General features: G+C 37.0%; 1 protein-coding gene across 5 annotated transcripts in view; it reads right to left on the bottom strand.

Annotated features, from left to right (window-relative positions):
- Window positions 1-21,675, bottom strand: part of RTTN (rotatin) — a 142,542-nt gene that overhangs the window by 111,164 nt on the left and 9,703 nt on the right. For all 5 annotated transcript variants that reach the window (XR_009005111.1, XM_057527198.1, XM_057527197.1 and 2 more), the window contains exons 8-11: window positions 19,584-19,749; window positions 17,115-17,296; window positions 14,748-14,863; window positions 2,265-2,435 (exon numbers count right to left, since the gene is read on the bottom strand). Coding sequence is in view for 4 of the 5 variants with exons in the window: in XM_057527198.1 (XP_057383181.1) it covers window positions 2,265-2,435; window positions 14,748-14,863; window positions 17,115-17,296; window positions 19,584-19,749 (635 nt within the window). In the remaining variant the exon portion in view is untranslated. The remainder of the gene's footprint in view (window positions 1-2,264; window positions 2,436-14,747; window positions 14,864-17,114; window positions 17,297-19,583; window positions 19,750-21,675) is intronic.

The following is a 21,675-nucleotide window of genomic DNA, read 5'->3' as shown; positions in this document are numbered from 1 at the left end:
AGATCTCTGGGTGGTCTGGTTACACATTACACTTCGAGAAACGCTGCTCTGAATCAATCAGCTACACCCAATTATTAGATTTTATATACCTCACTAAAAAAGTCAAAATCTTGTGGTATAAATTCTTCCTTACCTTCAGTCTGCTTGGCTGAGAAAGGGTCACAGGGGTTCCTAGGATGCTCTGGGATCTTGTTTCTGGCACAGGACCAGTATTTTTAGCTCTTATTTCCCAGATGGTTCCCCCATATGAAGTTAACTTCATTTGTCTTACCAATTTGATTTACCCAACCAGAACACTTTTAATTTTAATTCATAACATTGGTAATAACATTTACCAATGCATCATTTTAACCTATACCTGGGTATTCTCCAAATTCATTTAAAATCAGCAATTATCAATTTCAGGAAAGGTCTTCAAGGGCATTTTATCAAAACATTCAAATTCAGGAAATCTCTACATAGATTCATACTATATCATTTTCCAACTTTAAAATTACATTATTTGGTAAGTGGCAACTCAAATATTTAAAAGCCACTTTTAAGGTAGAAAGTTTCAGAGTCCAAATTCCACTTCAATTTTTGGTGGGCTAGCAACAGGCAGAGGGCAGCATAACCTTGTATTTACATAAACTGAAGGAGAAATTTAACAGCAATGGAAGAGCATGTTTGTTTAGATCTCATTCTAAAGTTCTTAGTTAATCAATCAAAGCAATTATAACCATCTATAAGCTGATACCTTAATTACAATCTCTTCAATGACCCCACTTACTGTTCTAATGAAGTTCCAAGCTACATATCTAAAAGAGCTCCCCAAAATTACAGATACTGATTTGCCTTCAAAAACAAAAACAAAAAATAGCTACCTTAAAAAAAAAGACATGGAGAGTTGGCTTTACATTATTCTAACACTAAAGTAAGTCAAATAAAATAAATTATTGACTTCTATTTTGATTCCTGCCCAAATAAGCATACAGATGAAAAAAACTCTATAATCAAAAAAGCAATAAATAAGCTCTATGGTACAACTGACAAGTAACTTTTCCAAAAATACCTCAACCTATACATAGATTGATCATTTGTAATACTTAATAACAAGTTATTGTAGCACTACTAATTTTTCAGTTATATAACACTATCATGTAAAGTTGAGACACCTATATTTTAAATGCAATTCCAGTCTTACATGACTGAAATTCTTCAATTTATAATGTTTATGCCTTGGAAAATTATCACTCTTTAACACAGAGTGTTATTCAGAAACATAACAATTAATAAAAAAGTTAAAAATTAAAATTAACAGAAATGTTATTCTCCCTAAAGGAAAATACTATATTTAAAATTTAATGTTCTATTCTTATTTTTCCAGATGACCTGATACTATATTGCATATATTGCATATGTGTTATTAAAAAATGGAGTTTAGACTACATGCTCTGCAGAATTCTAGGGAGCAAAAGGGCAAGTGGCTATAACAAAGGACAACAAAAGGCACAGGAAATGGTTCTTGAGCTGCAGTAATTTTTCCCATACCTTCAGTTAAGCACAATGCCACACCTTTCTTTTTGCAATAAGTACACTACACAACACTTGCATATGAGTAATTTGAGATATTTTTACCACCAACGTTCAAATTCAGAGATATAACCTCCACTTTAAAGTACAGTCAATAAGATGATTTAAAAGAAATATTTACACCTATTAAAATCACCTTTAACATACAGTCACATACTGGAACAGTATTTTGCAATAAAAATTAACAAACAACTGCTACAAGCAACAACAACAATGAATCTCAAAAAAAAAAAAATCTTGAGCAATTACATACTTTATACGTCTATTTATACAAAGCTCAAAAACGGAAAAACCCCTCTACGGTGACAGAAGTCAGAAAGGAGTTTAGCTTGCAGGGGTGGGGACAGGAGAGGGTAAGCGACGGGCAGCGGCCTTGAAAGGCTAGTCATTTTCTACTTCATGTTTTGGGGGGTGGTCACTTTCTAAACACAGATATATTCACTTAGTAAAAATGCACTGAACTGTGCACTTTTCTAAACATATTACACCACAGTTTTTAAAAGTTATCTTAAAAAATTAGTATTTTTTTCTATCAATTGATTTGTCAAAACTAATAAAAATGTTAGCCATTTCTCAATTTCTGCATTTCCAATATAATCTTTGTACATTGTGAAATGATCAGAAGGAATTTACAATAGGACACTGATTGTAACACCCAGTAAACTACAAATAAGCCATGCTACCTGCCTTACCTTTTCAACAGGGAGAAGCGTCTGCAGCAGTCGGACTGCGAACAGCGAAATGCTGACAAAGGCCATCCTGTGGTGCACCAGCACCGCCTCTGGTTGTTCCAAACTGATGTTGCTTTTATGGTAGCACATGCTGTCTCCAAGGGACCCCAACACCATGAGCAGTTTCTTTTTCTGCAAACATTTAAACACAAAACAGAAGAAAACAATCAATTGTAGGGGCCAATATAGAAATGTCATGGAGAACAATATAAAATGTTATCATTAAATAATATAAATGTATTCCTCTCTATAAGAATAACCAATACATGCTGAGATACTTTTAACGGTAGGAAAGAATGATAAGTATACCTAAATTTTTTAAACAGCTAACAATTTTTAAGTATTTAATATGATGAATTCTAACTAATAATAAACAAAATACAAAAACTTAATGAACCATTAGTTCCTCCTAGTCTCTAGTGCTTAATTGTTCCAACTTTGAACACTGCATGTAAATCTCTCATCCAATATTTATTGGACTTAGTGTATGCTTAACACAGTGGCAGGTATATGGGGGAAAATGCATTAGTTCAAGAGACATGATCCCTGCCCTCAAAGTGATCCCAAAGTTACTAAAGAAATGAAACAGGGAAAGTCAAATAATTAAAAAACAATGAAATATTAAATTGTATAATCTCTCTCTTCAGGTAATAAGGTTGTTTCAGAGCAAATGTTCCACCATCATAAATTTCTAGATACCTTACTACTTAAATGGAAGTTATATCTTTTAAATTGAAAGGTATGCATAAAACATGAAAACTAAAATACAGTAGACTAACTGGCAAGTCATAACAACACAGACCAAAATATATCCTAGATATGTTGACATGACCCTATAAACTAGCTGCTGAAAGGACAGTATCAGAAAAGGGGTAGAACAAAAAAAGCACTGGAGTTCTCACTCTCAACTTTCCAAGGAAAATATATGAAAATTAAAATGAGAAATTACCTGTAAACTAACGACAAAAATATAATGTATGTCAGAAATTTTTTAATTCAAGGATAAATAAACAGGAAATAAAACTAAAAGATATGGGGCCTATAAAAGTTACATAAAGTATCAAAGCCACAATAGATACACTTCACATCCATTAGGATGGACATTATCAAAAATAATAGGAAATAACAAACGCTGACAAGGATGTGGAGAAACTGGAGCACCTGTACATTGCTGGTGGAAATGTAAAAGGTTCAGTCACTGTGGAAATAGTATGGCAGTTCCTCAAAACATTAAACATAGAATTACCATATGATCCAGCAATGTCACTTCTGAGTATATGCCCAAAAGAATTGAAAGCAGGGATTTCAAACACTTATTTGTACACAAATGTTCACAGCAACATTATTCACAACAGCCAAAAGGTAGAAATGTGTCTACCAACATATGAATGGATAAACAATATGCAGTAGATGGTATACATACAATGAAATATTCAGTCTTAAAAAGGAATGATATTTTGACACATGCTACAACAAGATAACTCTTGAAAACATTATGTTAAGTAAAATAAGCCAGATACAAAAAGACAAGTACTGTATGATACCTCTTATATGAGGTACCTAAAATATACAAATTCATAAAGAAAGAAGGTAGAATAGTGGTTATCAGGGACTGGGGGAAGGGGAGAGTGGGGAGTTACTGTTTAGTGGGTGTGGAGTTTCACTCTGAGATGATGAAAAAGTTTTGGAGACAGATAATGGTGACAATTGTACAACAATGTGAATGTGCCTAATGCCACTGAATTATACACTCAAAAAGAGTTAAACGGTAAATTTTATGTTATGTATATTTTACAAAATTTTAAAAATTATATAAAGGAGTAAACATTTTTTTGTTACTTACATGGATCATATGAAAAATTTAAAGATAAACACAAATAAAATTAAAACTATGATTCTTTCCAAATCACTACAGAAGTAAAAGGAAGATAAAACTGTCAAAAATTAAATATAAGGAAAACATATTAAAGGCAGCAAGGGAAAAAAAACAAATAACACACAAGGGAATCCCCATAAGGTTAACATCTGATCTCTCAGCAGAAACTCTGCAAGCCAGAAGGGAGTGGCAGGATATACTTAAAGTCATGAAGGAGAAAAACCTACAACCAAGATTACTCTACCCAGCAAGGATCTCATTCAGATTCGATGGAGAAATTAAAACCTTTACAGACAAGCAAAAGCTGAGAGAGTTCAGCACCACCAAACCAGCTTTACAACAAATGCTAAAGGAAATTCTCTAGGCAAGAAACACAAGAGAAGGAAAACACCTACAATAACAAACCCAATACATTTAAGAAAATGGGAATAGGAACATACATATCCATAATTACCTTGAATGTAAATGGATTAAATGCTCCCACCAAAAGACACAGGCTGGCTGAATGGATACAAAAACAAGACCCATACATATGCTGTCTACAAGAGACCCACTTCAGACCTAGAGACACATACAGACTGAAAGTGAGGGGATGGAAAAAGATATTCCATGCAAATGGAAATCAAAAGAAAGCTGGAGTAGCAATTCTCATATCAGACAAAATAGACTTTAAAATAAAGACTATTACAAGAGACAAAGAAGGACACTATATAATGATCAAGGGATCGATCCAAGAGGAAGGTATAACAATTGTAAATATTTATGCACCCAACATAGGAGCACCTCAATACATAAGGCAAATACTAACAGCCATAAAAGGGGAAATCGACAGCAACACAATCATAGTAGGGGACTTTAACACCCCACTTTCACCAATGGACAGATCATCCAAAATGAAAATAAATAAGGAAACACAAGCTTTAAATGATACATTAAACAAGATGGACTTAATTGATATTTATAGGACATTCCACCCAAAAACAACAGAATACACATTTTTCTCAAGTGCTCATGGAACATTCTCCAGGATAGATCATATCTTGGGTCACAAATCAAGCCTTGGTAAATTTAAGAAAATTGAAATCGTATCAAGTATCTTTTCCGACCACAACGCTATGAGACTAGATATCAATTACAGGAAAAGATCTGTAAAAAATACAAACACATGGAGGCTACACAATCCATTACTTAATAACGAAGTGATTACTGAAGAAATCAAAGGGGAAATCAAAAAATACCTAGAAACAAATGACAATGGAGATACGACGACCCAAAACCTATGGGACGCAGCAAAAGCAGTGCTAAGAGGGAAGTTTATAGCAATACAAGCCTACCTCAAGAAACAGGAAACATCTCGAATAAACAACCTAACCTTGCACCTAAAGCAATTAGAGAAAGAAGAACAAAAAAACCCCAAAGCCAGCAGAAGGAAAGAAATTATAAAGATCAGGTCAGAAATAAATGAAAAAGAAATGAAGGAAACAATAGCAAAAATCAATGAAACTAAAAGCTGGTTCTTTGAGAAGATAAACAAAATTGATAAACCATTAGCCAGACTCATCAAGAGAAAAAGGGAGAAGACTCAGATCAATAGAATTAGAAATGAAAAAGGAGAAGTAACCACTGACACTGCAGAAATACAAAAGATCATGAGAGATTACTACAAGCAACTCTATGCCAATAAAATGGACAACCTGGAAGAAATGCACAGATTCTTAGAAATGCACAAACTGCCGAGACTGAACCAGGAAGAAATAGAAAATATGAACAGACCAATCACAAGCACTGAAATTGAAACTGTGATTAAAAACCTTCCAACAAACAAAAGCCCAGGACCAGATGGCTTCACAGGTGAATTCTATCAAACATTTAGAGAAGAGCTAACACCTATCCTTCTCAAACTCTTCCAAAATATTGCAGAGGGAGGAACACTCCCAAACTCATTCTACGAGGCCACCATCACCCTGATACCAAAACCAGACAAAGATGTCACAAAGAAAGAAAACTACAGGCCAATATCACTGATGAACATAGATGCAAAAATCCTCAACAAAATACTAGCAAACAGAATCCAACAGCACATTAAAAGGATCATACACCATGATCAAGTGGGGTTTATCCCAGGAATGCAAGGATTCTTCAATATACGCAAATCAATCAATGTGATACACCATATTAACAAATTGAAGGAGAAAAACCATATGATCATCGCAATAGATGCAGAGAAAGCTTTCAACAAAATTCAACACCCATTTATGATAAAAGCCCTGCAGAAAGTAGGCACAGAGGGAACTTTCCTCAACATAATAAAGGCCATATATGACAAACCCACAGCCAACATTGTCCTCAATGGTGAAAAACTGAAACCATTTCCACTAAGATCAGGAACAAGACAAGGTTGCCCACTCTCACCACTATTATTCAACATAGTTTTGGAAGTGTTAGCCACAGCAATTAGAGAAGACAAAGAAATAAAAGGAATCCAAATCGGAAAAGAAGAAGTAAAGCTGTCACTATTTGCAGATGACATGATACTATACGTAGAGAATCCTAAAGATGCTACCAGAAAACTCCTAGAGCTAATCAATGAATTTGGTAAAGTAGCAGGATACAAAATTAATGCACAGAAATCTCTTGCATTTCTATACACTAATGACGAAAAATCTGAAAGTGAAATTAAGAAAACACTCCCATTTACCATTGCAACAAAAAGAATAAAATATCTAGGAATAAACCTACCTAAGGAGACAAAAGACCTGTATGCAGAAAATTATAAGACACTGATGAAAGAAATTAAAGATGATACAAATAGATGGAGAGATATACCATGTTCCTGGATTGGAAGAATCAACATTGTGAAAATGACTCTACTACCCAAAGCAATCTACAGATTCAATGCCATCCCTATCAAACTACCACTGGCATTTTTCACAGAACTAGAACAAAAAATTTCACAATTTGTATGGAAACACAAAAGACCCCAAATAGCCAAAGCAATCTTGAGAACGAAAAATGGAGCTGGGGGAATCAGGCTCCCTGACTTCAGACTATATTACAAAGCTTCAGTAATCAAGACAGTTTGGTACTGGCACAAAAACAGAAATATAGATCAATGGAACAGGATAGAAAGCCCAGAGATAAACCCACACACATATGGTCAACTTATCTTTGATAAAGGAGGCAAGCATATACAGTGGAGAAAAGACAGCCTCTTCAATAAGTGGTGCTGGGAAAATTGGACAGGAAAATGTAAAAGTATGAAATTAAAACACTCCCTGACACCATGCACAAAAATAAACTCAAAATGGATTAAAGACCTAAGTGTAAGGGCAGACACTATCAAACTCTTAGAGGAAAACATAGGCAGAACACTCTATGACATACATCACAGCAAGATTCTTTTTGACCCAGCTCCCAGAGAAATGGAAATAAGAACACAAATAAACAAATGGGACCTAATGAAACTTAAAAGCTTTTGCACAGCAAAGGAAACCATAAACAAGACCAAAAGACAAGCCTCAGAATGGGAGAAAATATTTGCAAACGAATCAACAGACAAAGGATTAATCTCCAAAATACATAAACAGCTCAATTAGCTCAATATTAAAAAAACAAACAACCCAATCCAAAAATGGGCAGAAGACCTAAACAGACATTTCTCCAGAGAAGATATACAGATTGCCAACAAACACATGAAAGGATGCTCAACATCATTAATCATTAGGGAAATGCAAATCAAAACTACAATGAGGTATCACCTCACACCAGTCAGAATGGCCATCATCAAAAAATCTACAAACAATAAATGCTGGAGAGGGTGTGGAGAAAAGGGAACCAACCCTCTTGCACTGTTGGTGGGAATATAAATTGATACAACTACTATGGAGAACAGTATGGAGGTCCCTTAAAAAACTAAATATAGAATGACCATATGACCCAGCAATCCCACTACTGGGCATATACCCAGAGAAAATCATAATTCAAAAAGACACATGCACCCCAATGTTCATTGCAGTACTGTTTACAATAGCCAGGTCATGGAAGCAACCTAAATGCCCATTGACAGACGAATGGGTAAAAAAGATGTGGTACATATATACAATGAAATATTACTCAGCCATAAAAAGGAACGAAATTGGGTCACTTGTAGAGACGTGGATGGATCTAGAGACTGTCATACAGAGTGAAGTAAGTCAGAAAGAGAAAAACAAATATCGTATGTTAGCGCATATATGTGGAACCTAGAAAAATGGTACAGATGAACCGGTTTGCAGGGCAGAAATAGAGACACAGATGTAGAGAACAAACATATGGACACCAAGGGGGGAAGTGGCAGGGTGGGGGTGGTGGTGGGATGAATTGGGAGATTGGGATTGACGTGTATACACTGATGTGTATAAAATTGATGACTAATAAGGACCTGCTGTATTAAAAAAATACATAATATAAAATTCAAAAATTCAAAAAAAAAACTAGTGTAGTGAAATATGAACAAAAATGTATGAAATATAAATAATGATTTAGAACAAAAAAATTTAGATAAATTAGGTAATTTTCTATTGATGAAATGCATAATAGAGAGTAAAGACCCAACATGAATGAGTCATTGTGGTCTGAATAACATAAATATCAAGCAAAACCTGAAGTTGGATTTAAAGGTTTTAACTCAGTCTTTTTTACCTTAATTAATAAATTAAACAGATATAAACTTTGAACATTTCAAAGACTACAACTCCTTGAGTTTCCAAGGAACACTGACTAAAACTAGCCATTTACTTAATCACAAAAAATGGTCAATGTATATTTAAGACTATGTTCTTTGAGCCCACGGAAATAAAACTAAAAGTTAAAAATTTCAACCAAACGTAGGGCCACCCTTACAAAATTAAAATAGAAAATTTTAATGGCACTTATATTAATAACCAGTGGTGTAGAGAAAACAAATTAGAAATGCAGTCACAGTCTTATTACATGGACAGGCAATTCTTCCACCCAGTGCTTCTCCATTAGAATACTTTTTTACATCTACAAACAACCTATCTCTGTTATTCAAGACTAACTTTGACAATTTACAATTTAAATCAGTGAACATATTTAAGACCTCAGTATTGCAAGGCTTTTTGTAAAAATCTATTTACTTGTGAAATTGTTTCAAATAACCTTGCTAATTCTAATGATGAATTGACGTACTTCTCAAAATAGTATAAAAAGGAAGTATTAAATACTGTAAGAATCAGTCTTGCAGCTTTTACTATTTCCAACACTTCTTCCAAGCCAAAAAAAAAAAAAAAAAAAGTGTTTTGTTTTTAATGTTTTAAGAAAAGAAAGGATTTTAAAACAATACTATCTGGTCCACAGTTTTAATTTGCTGGGCTAATGATATTTAAACAGCTATAAAGTAGTTGATGCAGGAAAAAAAAAAAGAGCCAGTTTTCAGAGGATAGTCAAAGTTTTTACAAAATTACAGACTTAAAACATCAGATGAGCAAAATATTCTAAATATTCCCAATAGAACAGAATTTATAGTGCAAACACAATTTCTCCACTATCTGCACAACATAAAACAGGTTTTGGATTCTGCAAAGCATTTGAAATAAGTGACTCTCCCCCATATGCTCCCAGCCTCACACTCCCCACTCCCCTTCCACAAGGCAGCCAATTACTGTTCTGCATGCAAGTCTCACCAGGCACTTCTGTGTTTAAGAGCAAGCTCGTCCTGCCTTCAGAATGACAGCCAAACTACCAGAATGACAGCCAAACTACTCAGCACCTCGTCAAAAGCCTGCTGTGAGCAGACCCCACCTGAACCCTCCAGCCTCTCTCCCACCACACCCACCTCACATTTTATGCTCTGGTTGTCTGCATTCCTCCCAATAGCCCTACCCTTGACTACCAATCAGCACTATTCATTCCTCCCCATCATTCTCTTCCCCTCTGCCAGACAAAAAGCCCTACCTTTACTTTCTTAGCCAAATCGTATTCGTAATTTAAACTCAAGCTCAGTCATGATTTACAAAAAGCCCTCCCTGAGATTCTCGGCTGGGAGTGTTTTCAAAGCACCCTTGGCACATGAGAAGATACTCAACATTACTAGTCAGAGAAATGCAAATCAGAACAACAGTGAGATATCACCTCACACCTATCAGAATGGCTATCAACAAAAAGACCGCTAATACAAGTGTTGACAAGGATGTGGAGAAAAGGGATCCCCTGTACACTGTTGGTGGGAATGTAAATCGATGCAGCCGCCACAGAAAAAAGCATCAGTATTCCTCAAAAAACTAAAAAGAGAATTACTGTATAATCCAACAATTCCACTCCTGGGTTTATATCCAAAAAAAATGAAAACACCAATTCAAAGACACGTGCCCCCCAATGTTTATAGCAGCTCTATTTACAATAGCCAGGACATGGAAACAACCTAAGTGACCATCGACAGATGAATGGATAAAGAAGATGTGGCACATATGTACACAAACACACACACACATATACATACAATGGAATATTAATCAGCCATAAAAAAGAATGAAATCTTGCCAATTGTGACAACACAGATGGACCCAGAATGTATTATGCTAAGTGAAATAAGGCAGATAGAGAAAGACAAAAACCGTATGATTTCACTTATATTCGGAATCTAAAAAACAAAACAAATGAACAAACTTAACAAAACAGAAACAGACTCACAGACACAGAGAACGAACAGGTAGCTGCCAGAGGGGAAGGGAGGGGGGAAATGAGTGAAATAGGTGAGAGAGATTAAGAGGTACAAACTGCAAGTTTCAAAATAAATGAGTCATGGGGATGAAATGTACAGCATGGGGAATACAGTCAATTTTTTATCTATCTCCCACAAGAGTGAAAAGAATTGCTGCTTATTCATCTTGCACCCCCAGGGCCCAGGGTCGACTAAAAAATTATTCACAACCTAAAAGTTGAGAGTTATGTTTTATTCAGTGGGAATTTTTAGGACTTCAAGCCCGGGAGGCCGCATCTCAAGTAACCCTGAGAGAACTGCTCCGAGGGGGCAAGGTGGGGAGCCCTGATACATGGGAGTTCTGTAACCAAGGGCAGGTAGTCTGAATGTCAAAAGATTACTGCTAATTAAAGAAAACCAGATATCTCAAGTTAAGGAATTTAGCGCTTTTCTGTGTATGGGAAGATGCAAGCGTCTGGGCTCACTGAAATCACTGCAGTCTGATGGCTGCTAGATGGCAGGTATTCTTTTCCTTCCTGAGTTTCCTCAGGGCCCACCAGCGCACCATCGGAGGTGGCTGCAATTGCCCGATGACTGTGACATCCTTTGTTTACTGATATGGCAGGCAGTATTCCGTTTATCACTAGCATATAATAAGCAATCAAAGAATGTTTGGTGAACTAAAATACCTGTCTCTGGCCTGGCGGCAGTAGCAGGAAAAGCATATGCTAATTAGAGATCCCACTCAGCCAATTATAAATTCACAATCTGGTTCAATTACCCTTCTTGAGCCCTTACTGGATACCAAGCCCTTCTCTCTAGAAACTTTCATAATCCTCTCAACTTCACTTGAACTTCAACCAGCAATTCTTCCAACACGCCTGGAAATCTAAGTTACCAGCTCACAGCAGGTCAGACGGGAATTTAGAAGGAATGAGTCATAAAGAAGGAGAAAAGACTGCTTTTCGTGACATTGAGTGACAGCAGTGACAGAAAGAAGAAAGGCAAAAAACGAACAGAAAACAGCCCCAAGAGTCTGGGGTTATCTGGCATGAGGAAAAGAGCCTTACTCCCGTGAACCTAACTTACCATGTGAATAAGGAAAAAACTAACTTAATTTCATAGGTAAGCAAAAAAGGGATGACATACTTCAGGTCATCCTAACTTTTACAAGTGCTTACCAAAAAAATTTTTTATTTTAACAAAATATAATTTCAGTGAAAATATTTTTTCTTTTATTTACTTCGAGTGAAATAAAAATATTCAATTTATGGAGAAAAAATTTCTTTGACTATGCTTACATAAACTGAGTTATGGAATTCCAGACATGAATGCTATTAGCACTACTTGGAAAGATCTAGGGAATTGATTACATATCTACAGGCATTTAATTACTGAATTGGTCAACATTTATTACTTTGTTCCTTTAATGACACGACAAAAATATACTTCTGCCTTCTGTGTAAACATCACAAAAGTAGGGACATTAAGGAATTCTACTTAATTGTCTGCTTCTATTAATATATAGCCCAAAGGGATGAGATTTTTCCTAGGAAGCATTTATTCTTTTAAATAAGTAAGTCGAATATAATTTCCAGCAGTACTATTTAACATTTCTAACATACCAATTGGCACTTGCACAACAGATTTAACCTTTAAAGTAAAAATAATTCATTGAATCATAAAAGATCAGCAGCCAAAAGTTAAAAATGAATGACTAACTTTTACAGATAAATGTTCTGGCCAAGAAACTTGAGCTATTTTAAGAAGCAACTGATAAAACATTCTTCACACTTCTCAAGGAAAACTCACTTGTTGAAAACCTTCAATATGTGAAAATCTTCTAAAAGTACTACAGAATAATGTGATAACCTTAAGGACTAACGAAAAACTAAGATTAAGAACTATTATCCCTATTTTATAAATAAATTGTAGGACTTGAAACAATATATTACACCTACTGTAAAATGTTTCAGTTGTGTTTCTTTTCAAAAGATTTGTGTAGATAAAAAAAATTGGGGGAGGGCTTCCCTGGTGGCGCAGGGGTTAAGAATCCACCTGCCAATGCAGGGGACACGGGTTCAAGCCCTGGTCCGGGAAGATCCCACATGCCGCGGAGCAACTAAGCCCGTGCGCCACAACTACTGAGCCTGTGCTCTAGAGCCCGCAAACCACAACTACTGAAGCCCATGTGCCACAACTACTGAAGCTTGCACGCCTAGAGCCCATGCTCTGCAACAAGAGAAGCCACCGCAATGAGAAGCCCGCACACCACAACGAAGAGTAGCCCCCCCTCGCCACAACTAGAGAAAGCCCTTGCACAGCAATGAAGACCCAATGCAGCCAAAAATAAATTAATTAATTTTTTAAAATGCACATTACTCATTTCACATAATTTTTGTTAGCAATTATGTCTATCCATATGTTTATTGAGTGAATAAATACACAATGAAGCACTCGCAGCCTGTAAAAAAGAATGAAGATCTCCACATATGAACGTGGAATAATCTCCATGCCTACATTTACATCCATCCTATCCAGGATGCATTCTTTTCTCTTCCAGTTTTATTGAGATATAGTTAACATATAGTACTGTATAAGTTTAAAGTGCAGAGCTTAATGATTTGACTTACATACATCATGAAATGATGACCACGTTAAGTTTGGTGAACATCCATTATCTCATATAGAAACAAAATTAGAGAAATAGAAAAAAAGTTTTCTTTCCTTGTGATGAGACCCTCAGGATTTACTCTCTTAGCAATTTTCATACATAACACACAGCAGTTGTGCATTACATCCTAGTACTTATTCATCTTAAAACTGGAAATCTGTACCTTTGATCACCTTCATTCAATTCCCCCTCTCCCCACTTCCCACCTCTGTTAATCACAAATCTGATCCTTTTTTTCTCTGAGTTCGTTTCTTTGCTTGTTTTTGAAGAATAACTGACTTACACAACATAGTGATTCAATATTTCTATACATAATGGTCACAACAATAAGTCTAATTACTATACAGGATTTACTCTTACGTTGTAAAAACAAGGTATGAAACTGTATATGATATACCACCTTTTATGTAAGATGTCAGAGGGGGAATAAGAATCTACGTACTTATTTTCTTACATTTGCAAAAACTAAAATAAAAATGGAAAAAATAAACTAGAAAACAGGATGGCTGGGAGACATCCCTGAGTTACATTTTTATGAAGAGAAAACAATTCCCAAAAATGAAAACAAATGGAAACAAAAATCTAACTGTATACAGAATTGGTAACAGAGAAAATAATTCTTTTGAGTGACTTTAAGGCACAGAATTTTGCCTTTATATACTTAGTGAGATTTAGTCTAAGTCAAAAAGAACTGCAAGAAAATCTTGAACTTTATTAGTTATTGACCACAGTGATACTAATACTGCTGCTGTGAAATTACTTACTTTTATGCTGAAGGTTAAAACTAATAAGCAATTATGTTGATGTTGCTAAGAATCTATGAAGGACAATAAAGTCCAAGCAAAGAAATACAAGTTTAAACTCAGAAGCAGCAGTCTGAATTCATGAGTTTTTTTTTAAATACAGATTTCCTAGTTCTATTACTGAAGGGAAAGAATGATATCACTGTAACTGCAAGCAGCCCTAATAGCCTGTTTCTGGTCTTGATATACATTTCCTCCATTAAAAGTAACCAGAATCTCTGGAGAAATGGCCTATTCCAGACTATGCACAAAATAAGCCTGGGATCTGTTGCGTCTAAAACAAAGAAAGTTTTCAAAGACTAATGAGACAATGAAACCAGCTTAAAAGGACCAAGATAAAATAAAATACTAATATTATTACCCACATCCCAAGGAAAACCTTGATTCTCACCATATCTATAGCAAAAAGACTGCTGTCATCCCAGATATCTGCTGAAATCGCTTCACCAATAAGTACCATATCCTCTGCAAGCAATTCCAGAACTCTTATTATCATTTGTCTACTACCTAGGAATACAAATAGGAGAGAGAGAGAAGAAAAAAAAGTTAATTCAAATAAAGCTGAATATCATATTTCTCAATCCTCTGATTAGCTAATGCTCCCAAATTCCTATTTCTCTTTTTATTTTTATTTTTTGATGATTTTAGAATTGTTTAAAAGAGACGAATAGGGAAGTCACAATATACAATCACCATTAGACTTCTGTTTTGATCTTAACACTATTTACAAAAAATCAAATGTGCTCATAAGTGGGAAAGATACTCAGGAAGAGTATAACAATAATCTAACTAAAAGCACTGTGAGATAGACTAAAATAACTTTTCAGATTCAGAGACCATCCATGTTACATGTAATAGGTGACAAAGCACAGGTTTAGTTGAGAAGATGCAGTCTAATAAATTTCCCACTTAGGACTAGAAGGCTTAAGCCTTGTCATGAATTAGTAGTTTCCTACACAGGAGTTGCCTGGGAAACCTACACTCACCTTAAACTCTAAAAACATTCCGGAGGAAACTGTGCTGTCAGAGTCACACCCACCTGAGCAATCTCCCTTCTCCACAGAGATAGAATAACAAAGGAATTCCACCACCCATAATTCTAAGTAAGGTGAATGTTCAATCAAGACTTTCCTGTCCCACATACCAAAGGTCAACTTCTAATGAATAAAAGTAAAACAAACTACCAGATCATAAGGGTCTAGATTAATTGTTTCATGAGAACAGCTGGAGCAAATTCTCTTAGAAATCTCTTACGACACTGAACAAATGCAAATTATGCAATAATTTTCCACAAAAGGGCAAGAGAACATTTAGAAAATTTTATGTACCATGATACAGCTCTATAATTATCAATCTGACTTTTTACAGCAAATTAAGAAAAGGTTAAATGCAAAATCATTAAATCTAAAACTGTTCTCCTCAGTACACCATGCAGACAAACATATACACTTGATGATGTCGAAGTTCAGATCTTCCTTCATGTCACATTATTAGTACATGAATTAATATGTATTCCTCACTCCTGGAAGCAGAGTTCTTCAGTCAGTGAGAAGTTAAGGTACAGAGTTTTCTTCAGAATAAAAAAAATTGTTAATGTTCCCAAATATACACCTACCTCCTGCCTTCTTCCCTATCACTTCCAAGCAGTCAAAAAATAGCCATAGGACTTAAAGAACCATCAGCATGGGATAGATTTTTTACTCAGCCAGTATAAACCAAAAAAAGCAAAACTTGTTTATCTTGTATTTATATTTTGACAAGTTTATCAACTACTTAAAATGTATATATTTAGAGAATAAAAATCATTACTTATCCCAAACCTTTCTTTACCTTGCAAAATGCATGGACTTTGGTCTCAGAACCGTAGTTCAAGCCTCTGTTCTTCACTGTTTGACTTCAGATAAGTTTCTAAAGCACTCTAAACCTCAGCTTCCTCATTGTAAAACAGGGAGAAAAGCAGTAATCACCACTAAGGGGTGTATAAAACAGGTCAGTGTGAGGAGTGCACAGAATCATGTGCACAGGAGCACATCCGGCAGCCGAGCACAGCAGCTACTCAGTGCGCGGTAACTTGTTTGATTACTAGACTCTGTCGGACATCGGCCATGTTGTTATCCTTCTCATCGCTCTCCACTGAAAGCACAGCTACATCCCAGTGTATACTGCAGTACATCTTTGCAAACTTACCCAGCACATCTGAGAGAAAAGGTAACTCCAGAACGTTTGGGTTTTCTGAGTTTTGCTTTGTTTTTTGAGAAAAAGAAATTACTGCAAAGGTACAAATCCAGTGTTGGGTTTGTTATGGTTTTTAACATGTTTCCTAGCTCACGTAAAAATTGAGTAGGAGGAGTGAACAACTGAAAGCAACTCAAAAAATTTCTAAAGAGCAAAAGCCAAGGAGTTTTTTATTCTGGTCTATTCATGCCAGTCCATCTTCTCTAACTTACTCCAGTTGCATTGTTTTTTCAGTGCTTACCTTTAAAATAGCCACACACAAATGGAAGTCTGTGCAATAAAAGGCCAGAAATGGAAGGGGATACTCTATCTGAACAGTGCGCCATGGCATTCACGTTTAATTAAGAGATAATAAAGACCTTACTAAGTTCTTAGGAATCTGTACCCCAAAAGATAAGTAAATCCAGATTTTAAAGGTCCTAAGACAGATAGAAAGCAAAAATGAGAAAAATTAGAGTCCTAGAAAATAGACAAAACAAACACAAAGCATACAAAAGGAACTCTGACTTCAAGGACAACCGACCTGTTCTCAAGAGAGGAACGGCAGACTCCAGGATGGAGATGCAGAGCTGGGGCAGGCTCAGCTGCTGGAACCGCAGCTCTAGCGTGTCCTCAGCCTCCAGCTCTGGCAGGTCCAGGTGCACTGTGTCCAAAGGGGAAGGGACGGAGACCCTTGAGTCGACATGAGCGTGACTACTACTTCCACTGTAAAGCAGACAAGGATAATAATAAACCTTGAGTATGGAAACAGCCCACAAACAGATTTACGGCATAGCTGCTGCCTGGCATATTAGGAGACTCATACCGTGCCCAATTATATTGCTCCATGAAACAATTCTGGTCAGATTTACAGCAACCTTGACAAATTTATGAGATCAAATTCCATAAAGATGGCTCAAAATTGTAAGTGAAACCAAGAATGCTTTTTTTATACGTTGCTTTTCAAACTGATGTTCTCCGAACGTGTCAACATTGCTATAGCAGCAATCGACATGAACACTGATAACCCATCCATTTCTAAAGGAAAGCAAACAGATTCATAGCAAAGTTCTTCCGTAACTTATAAAGGCAAAACTAAATAGTTCGTATGGTTTCCTAGATTTTCTGTGATTTTCACCAAATGTTCTAAGTAAGCCAATGTTAGCAACTGAAGAATGCTAGAAAATGCCAGAAAAACATGATGAGAAATGGATTACTTTATTTAGTACAGTCAACATCATATGATTTTGAAAATGTACCCCAAAATGGAACATCCCTTCTTGGCTTTCTTTATAAAAAAATTTTTACCTTGGGTGTAAAGGAGTGGGGTGGGGATAAAAGTGCTATAGAAAGGTTTGAACTTCACATTTACAAAGCACCTCAAAATGTTGACTTTTGATGTTATCCACAATTGAAGCTGAATCACAGAGATGCACTAACACTACTGAACATGTAAAACTCCCAAATTTTAATACATTTTGTCATTTCTTCAATTCCAATATACCAAGCATCCCAAAATATGGAAATGAGCTGGGCTTCTGTCAAACTCTGAAAGGGCCCAGGAGGACGTTCACTCAGGAGTGAAAATCTACAAGCACATAGCACACTAGATACAGCTCAGAGAATGAGGTAAAGAGAAAAACCATGCCTGATCAACACCAGCTACCTTGTAGGATAAGGAGCACAGGCTCTCGGACCATACCGTCCAAACCCCTGCCCTGCTCTTTACCAACTGTATAAACTGGGGTTTGGCTCCCAGCCTCTCCAAACCTCAGGCTTTTCTATCAAATGATGATAATAATAATACCGATCCTATTATAGGACTGTTATGAGGACGACCACAGGAGGCAAAGCACATGAAGCACTTGACGTAACACCAAACACACAGCAAGCCTCAGTCAGTGTTAGCCTGGAGCAGCAGTAGCCATGTCAGAAGAAAAACATCAAGCCAACAGACAAGTGCTGGTCTCACTGAGCATTTAGCAGAATGACACTCAAGAAAAGACTTAAAAAGAGCATTTTAAGAGCTTCTCTGGTGACGCAGTGGTTAAGGATCTGCCTGCCAACGCAGGGGACATGGGTTCGAGCCCTGGTCTGAGAAGATCTCACATGCCGCGGAGCAACAAAGCCCGTGCGCCACAACTACTGAGCCTGCACACCGCAACTACTGAGTCTGTGTGCCACAACTACTGAAGCCCACGCAACTAGAGCCCATGCTCCAGAACAAGAGAAGCCACCACAATGAGAAGCCCGCACACCACAACAAAAAGTAGCCCCCACTCGCTGCAACTAGAGAAAGCCCACGCACAGCAATGAAGACCCAACACAGCCAAAAATAAATAAAAATAAAATAAATAAATTTTTTAAAAAAAGAGGTTTTAAGATGCTTGTAGCCTAAGGATGAGGTAACACACAAATACCATGCCAATCCCTTTAAGAAAACTAGATATATAAAAATCTTTCTTTACACCAACAAATAAAATACCATAAACTGTGCACCTTGAAGGGGACTTTGTTTTATAGATTCTCCAATCATTCCCTTTAATAGTAAACACCAACGCATTTAAATTATGATTAAACTTACAAAAATGGGCTTAAAATGTTATCAAAAAGTATCTAACATTTAAAACTATGCTTTTAAACTAGATCACACTCCATTTGTGGCTGCTAAAAACAATTTAGTGGGTCAGAATCACCATTTTTTTGATGAAATAGAAATGCACTGTGTAACACAGAATGAGAGAACAATTTTGTGAACATGTTGTTTCAGTGGACACACACAGATGCACACGCACACATACACAGAGTATATGTCTGTGTACTGAGTACCGAGTTGCAGTATAATACTTATTTCTTACTGGGGATCATGGTCAAAAAAGTATGAAAGTCACTGGTTTAACACAAGGCCAATACCTGTGTTAATGTTTCAAAAGAAAAGACGAAAGAGCAAAACAACAATCTCCCTCTAAAACTCAAACACACACACAAGTTACCCTGGCTTTCCTACAGTCACCTGGAAGACACGGCGTCCCAATCCTGGCCGTCTCCTCTGGGTCGCTGGCCTGTGCGTCCCACCACAGAAGGCCGAGGGCTGCTGCTTCCTGGAGAAGGATTCTGGGAATGATGAGTGACTCTTGCTTCATGACAATAAGACAGAGAAGAATTTTGGGAAACTGTATCTGGGGGGAAAAAAAAAGAATAAAAGTATTCCTTGGTAGAGACAGATTACTGATTATGTAGTTCTTGTCATTCTTCAGAAAAAAAAAATTAACAAAATTAAGATAGCAGAAATGCTTCTATGAGGTAAAAGTAAAAGTCAACCTTTTCTGCAATACTCCCTTAGCACATTTAGGTTCATGTCTAATTGACCTGATTACACGGAACCTTTCAGCCAACAGTGTTCACTTACAACATTAGAGACCGAATCATGCACTCTCCCGCTTAAAACACTATCAGAGACCCTACCTCAAACCTTGTGCAAAAATTAACTCAAAATGGATCGACAACCTAAATATGAGTTAAAACCATAAAGCTCTTAGCGGAAAACATAGGGGTGGATCCTCACAACCTTGTATTTGGCAATGAATTTTTAGATATGACACCAAAAACACAAACAACCAAAGAAAACAGAGATAAACTGGACTTCAACAAAATTTAAAACTTTCATGCATCAAAGGACATTAACACGAAAGTAACAACCGGGATTTCCCTGGTGGCCCAGTGGTAAAGAATCTGCCTTACAATGCAGGGGACGCAGGTTCGACCCCTAGTCCAGGAGCTAAGATCCCACATGCCGCAGGGAAACTAAGCCACACGCCATGACTACTGAGCTCGCGCGCCTCAACTAGAGAGCCTGTGTGCCACAAACTACAGAGCCCACGGGCCCTGGAGCCCACGCACCACTGCTAGAGAGAGAAAACCTGCACGCCACAACTAAAGAGAAGCCTGCGCACCACAACAAAAGATCCCGCATGCCTCAACGAAGATCCCTCGTGCCTCGACGAAGACCTGACACACCCAAAGATAAATAAAGTAAATAAATAATAAATAGATCTTTAAAAAAAAAAAGAAAGTTAACAACCTACAGAATGGGAGAAAATATCTGCAAATCATATACCTGATAAGGATTTAGTATCCAGGATATATAAATAACTCCCAAAACTCAACAATGAAAAACAAGAAGTCAACCATCCCAATTTAACAACGGGCAAAAAACTTTAATAGACATTTCTCCAAAGATATACGAATGGCCAGTAAACACATGAAAAGTCACTAGAGAATCACTAGTCATTAGGGAAATGCAAATCAAAATCACAATGAGATACCACCTCACACCTACTAGGAGGACTACAGTTAACAAAAAAGAAAGAAAAAGAAAAAAGTTTTGGCGAGGCTGTGGCGAAACTGGCAGCCTCACACGCTGCTGGTGGGAATGTCAAACGGCGCAGCCGCCGTGGGACACGTTTGGCGGTCCCTCAGAAAGCTAAACGTAGAATCAACGTATGGCCCAGCGGTTCTGCTCTGGTATGCACCCAAAGAATCGATAGCAGAGGCTCGAACGGATATGCCAGCGTTCACTGCAGCATCACTTGTAACAGTCAAAAAGCGGGAACAAGCCCCACGTCCACCAACAGCTGAATACATAAATACAATGTGACGTGTACATACAGTGGAACGTCATTCGGCCGTAAAATTGAAGTTCTGACACGTGCTACAACATAGGTGAACTTTGAAAACATTACACTAAGTGAGATAAGCCAGATGAATACTGTACAATCCCGCTCTCTGTCTAGGGACCTAGACAGAAAATAGACGAGAGATTACCGGGGGCTGCAGAGGGAAGGGGAAATGGGGAGTGCTGCTTAATGGTTACAGAGCTTCCACTTAGGATGATGACAAAGGTCTGGAAACAGATGATGGTGAGGCTCGCACAATACTGGGAATATACTGACCAAATCCTTACAAAGGTCTGCCAGGGCCATTGCACCCTGGCCCCAGGCCACCTCTCCGACCTCACCCCATTCCCCTCTCTGTACCCCCAGCCCGCTCACTACGCTCCCCTCACACCAGCCTGATTTTCCTTCCTCAAGCGTGTGGCCCTCAGG

Source organism: Balaenoptera acutorostrata, chromosome 13 (assembly GCF_949987535.1).
Source record: "Balaenoptera acutorostrata chromosome 13, mBalAcu1.1, whole genome shotgun sequence".
NCBI lineage: Eukaryota > Metazoa > Chordata > Mammalia > Artiodactyla > Balaenopteridae > Balaenoptera > Balaenoptera acutorostrata.
Note: the sequence above shows the minus strand (reverse complement) of the source record. Positions and strands in the feature narration are given on the sequence as shown.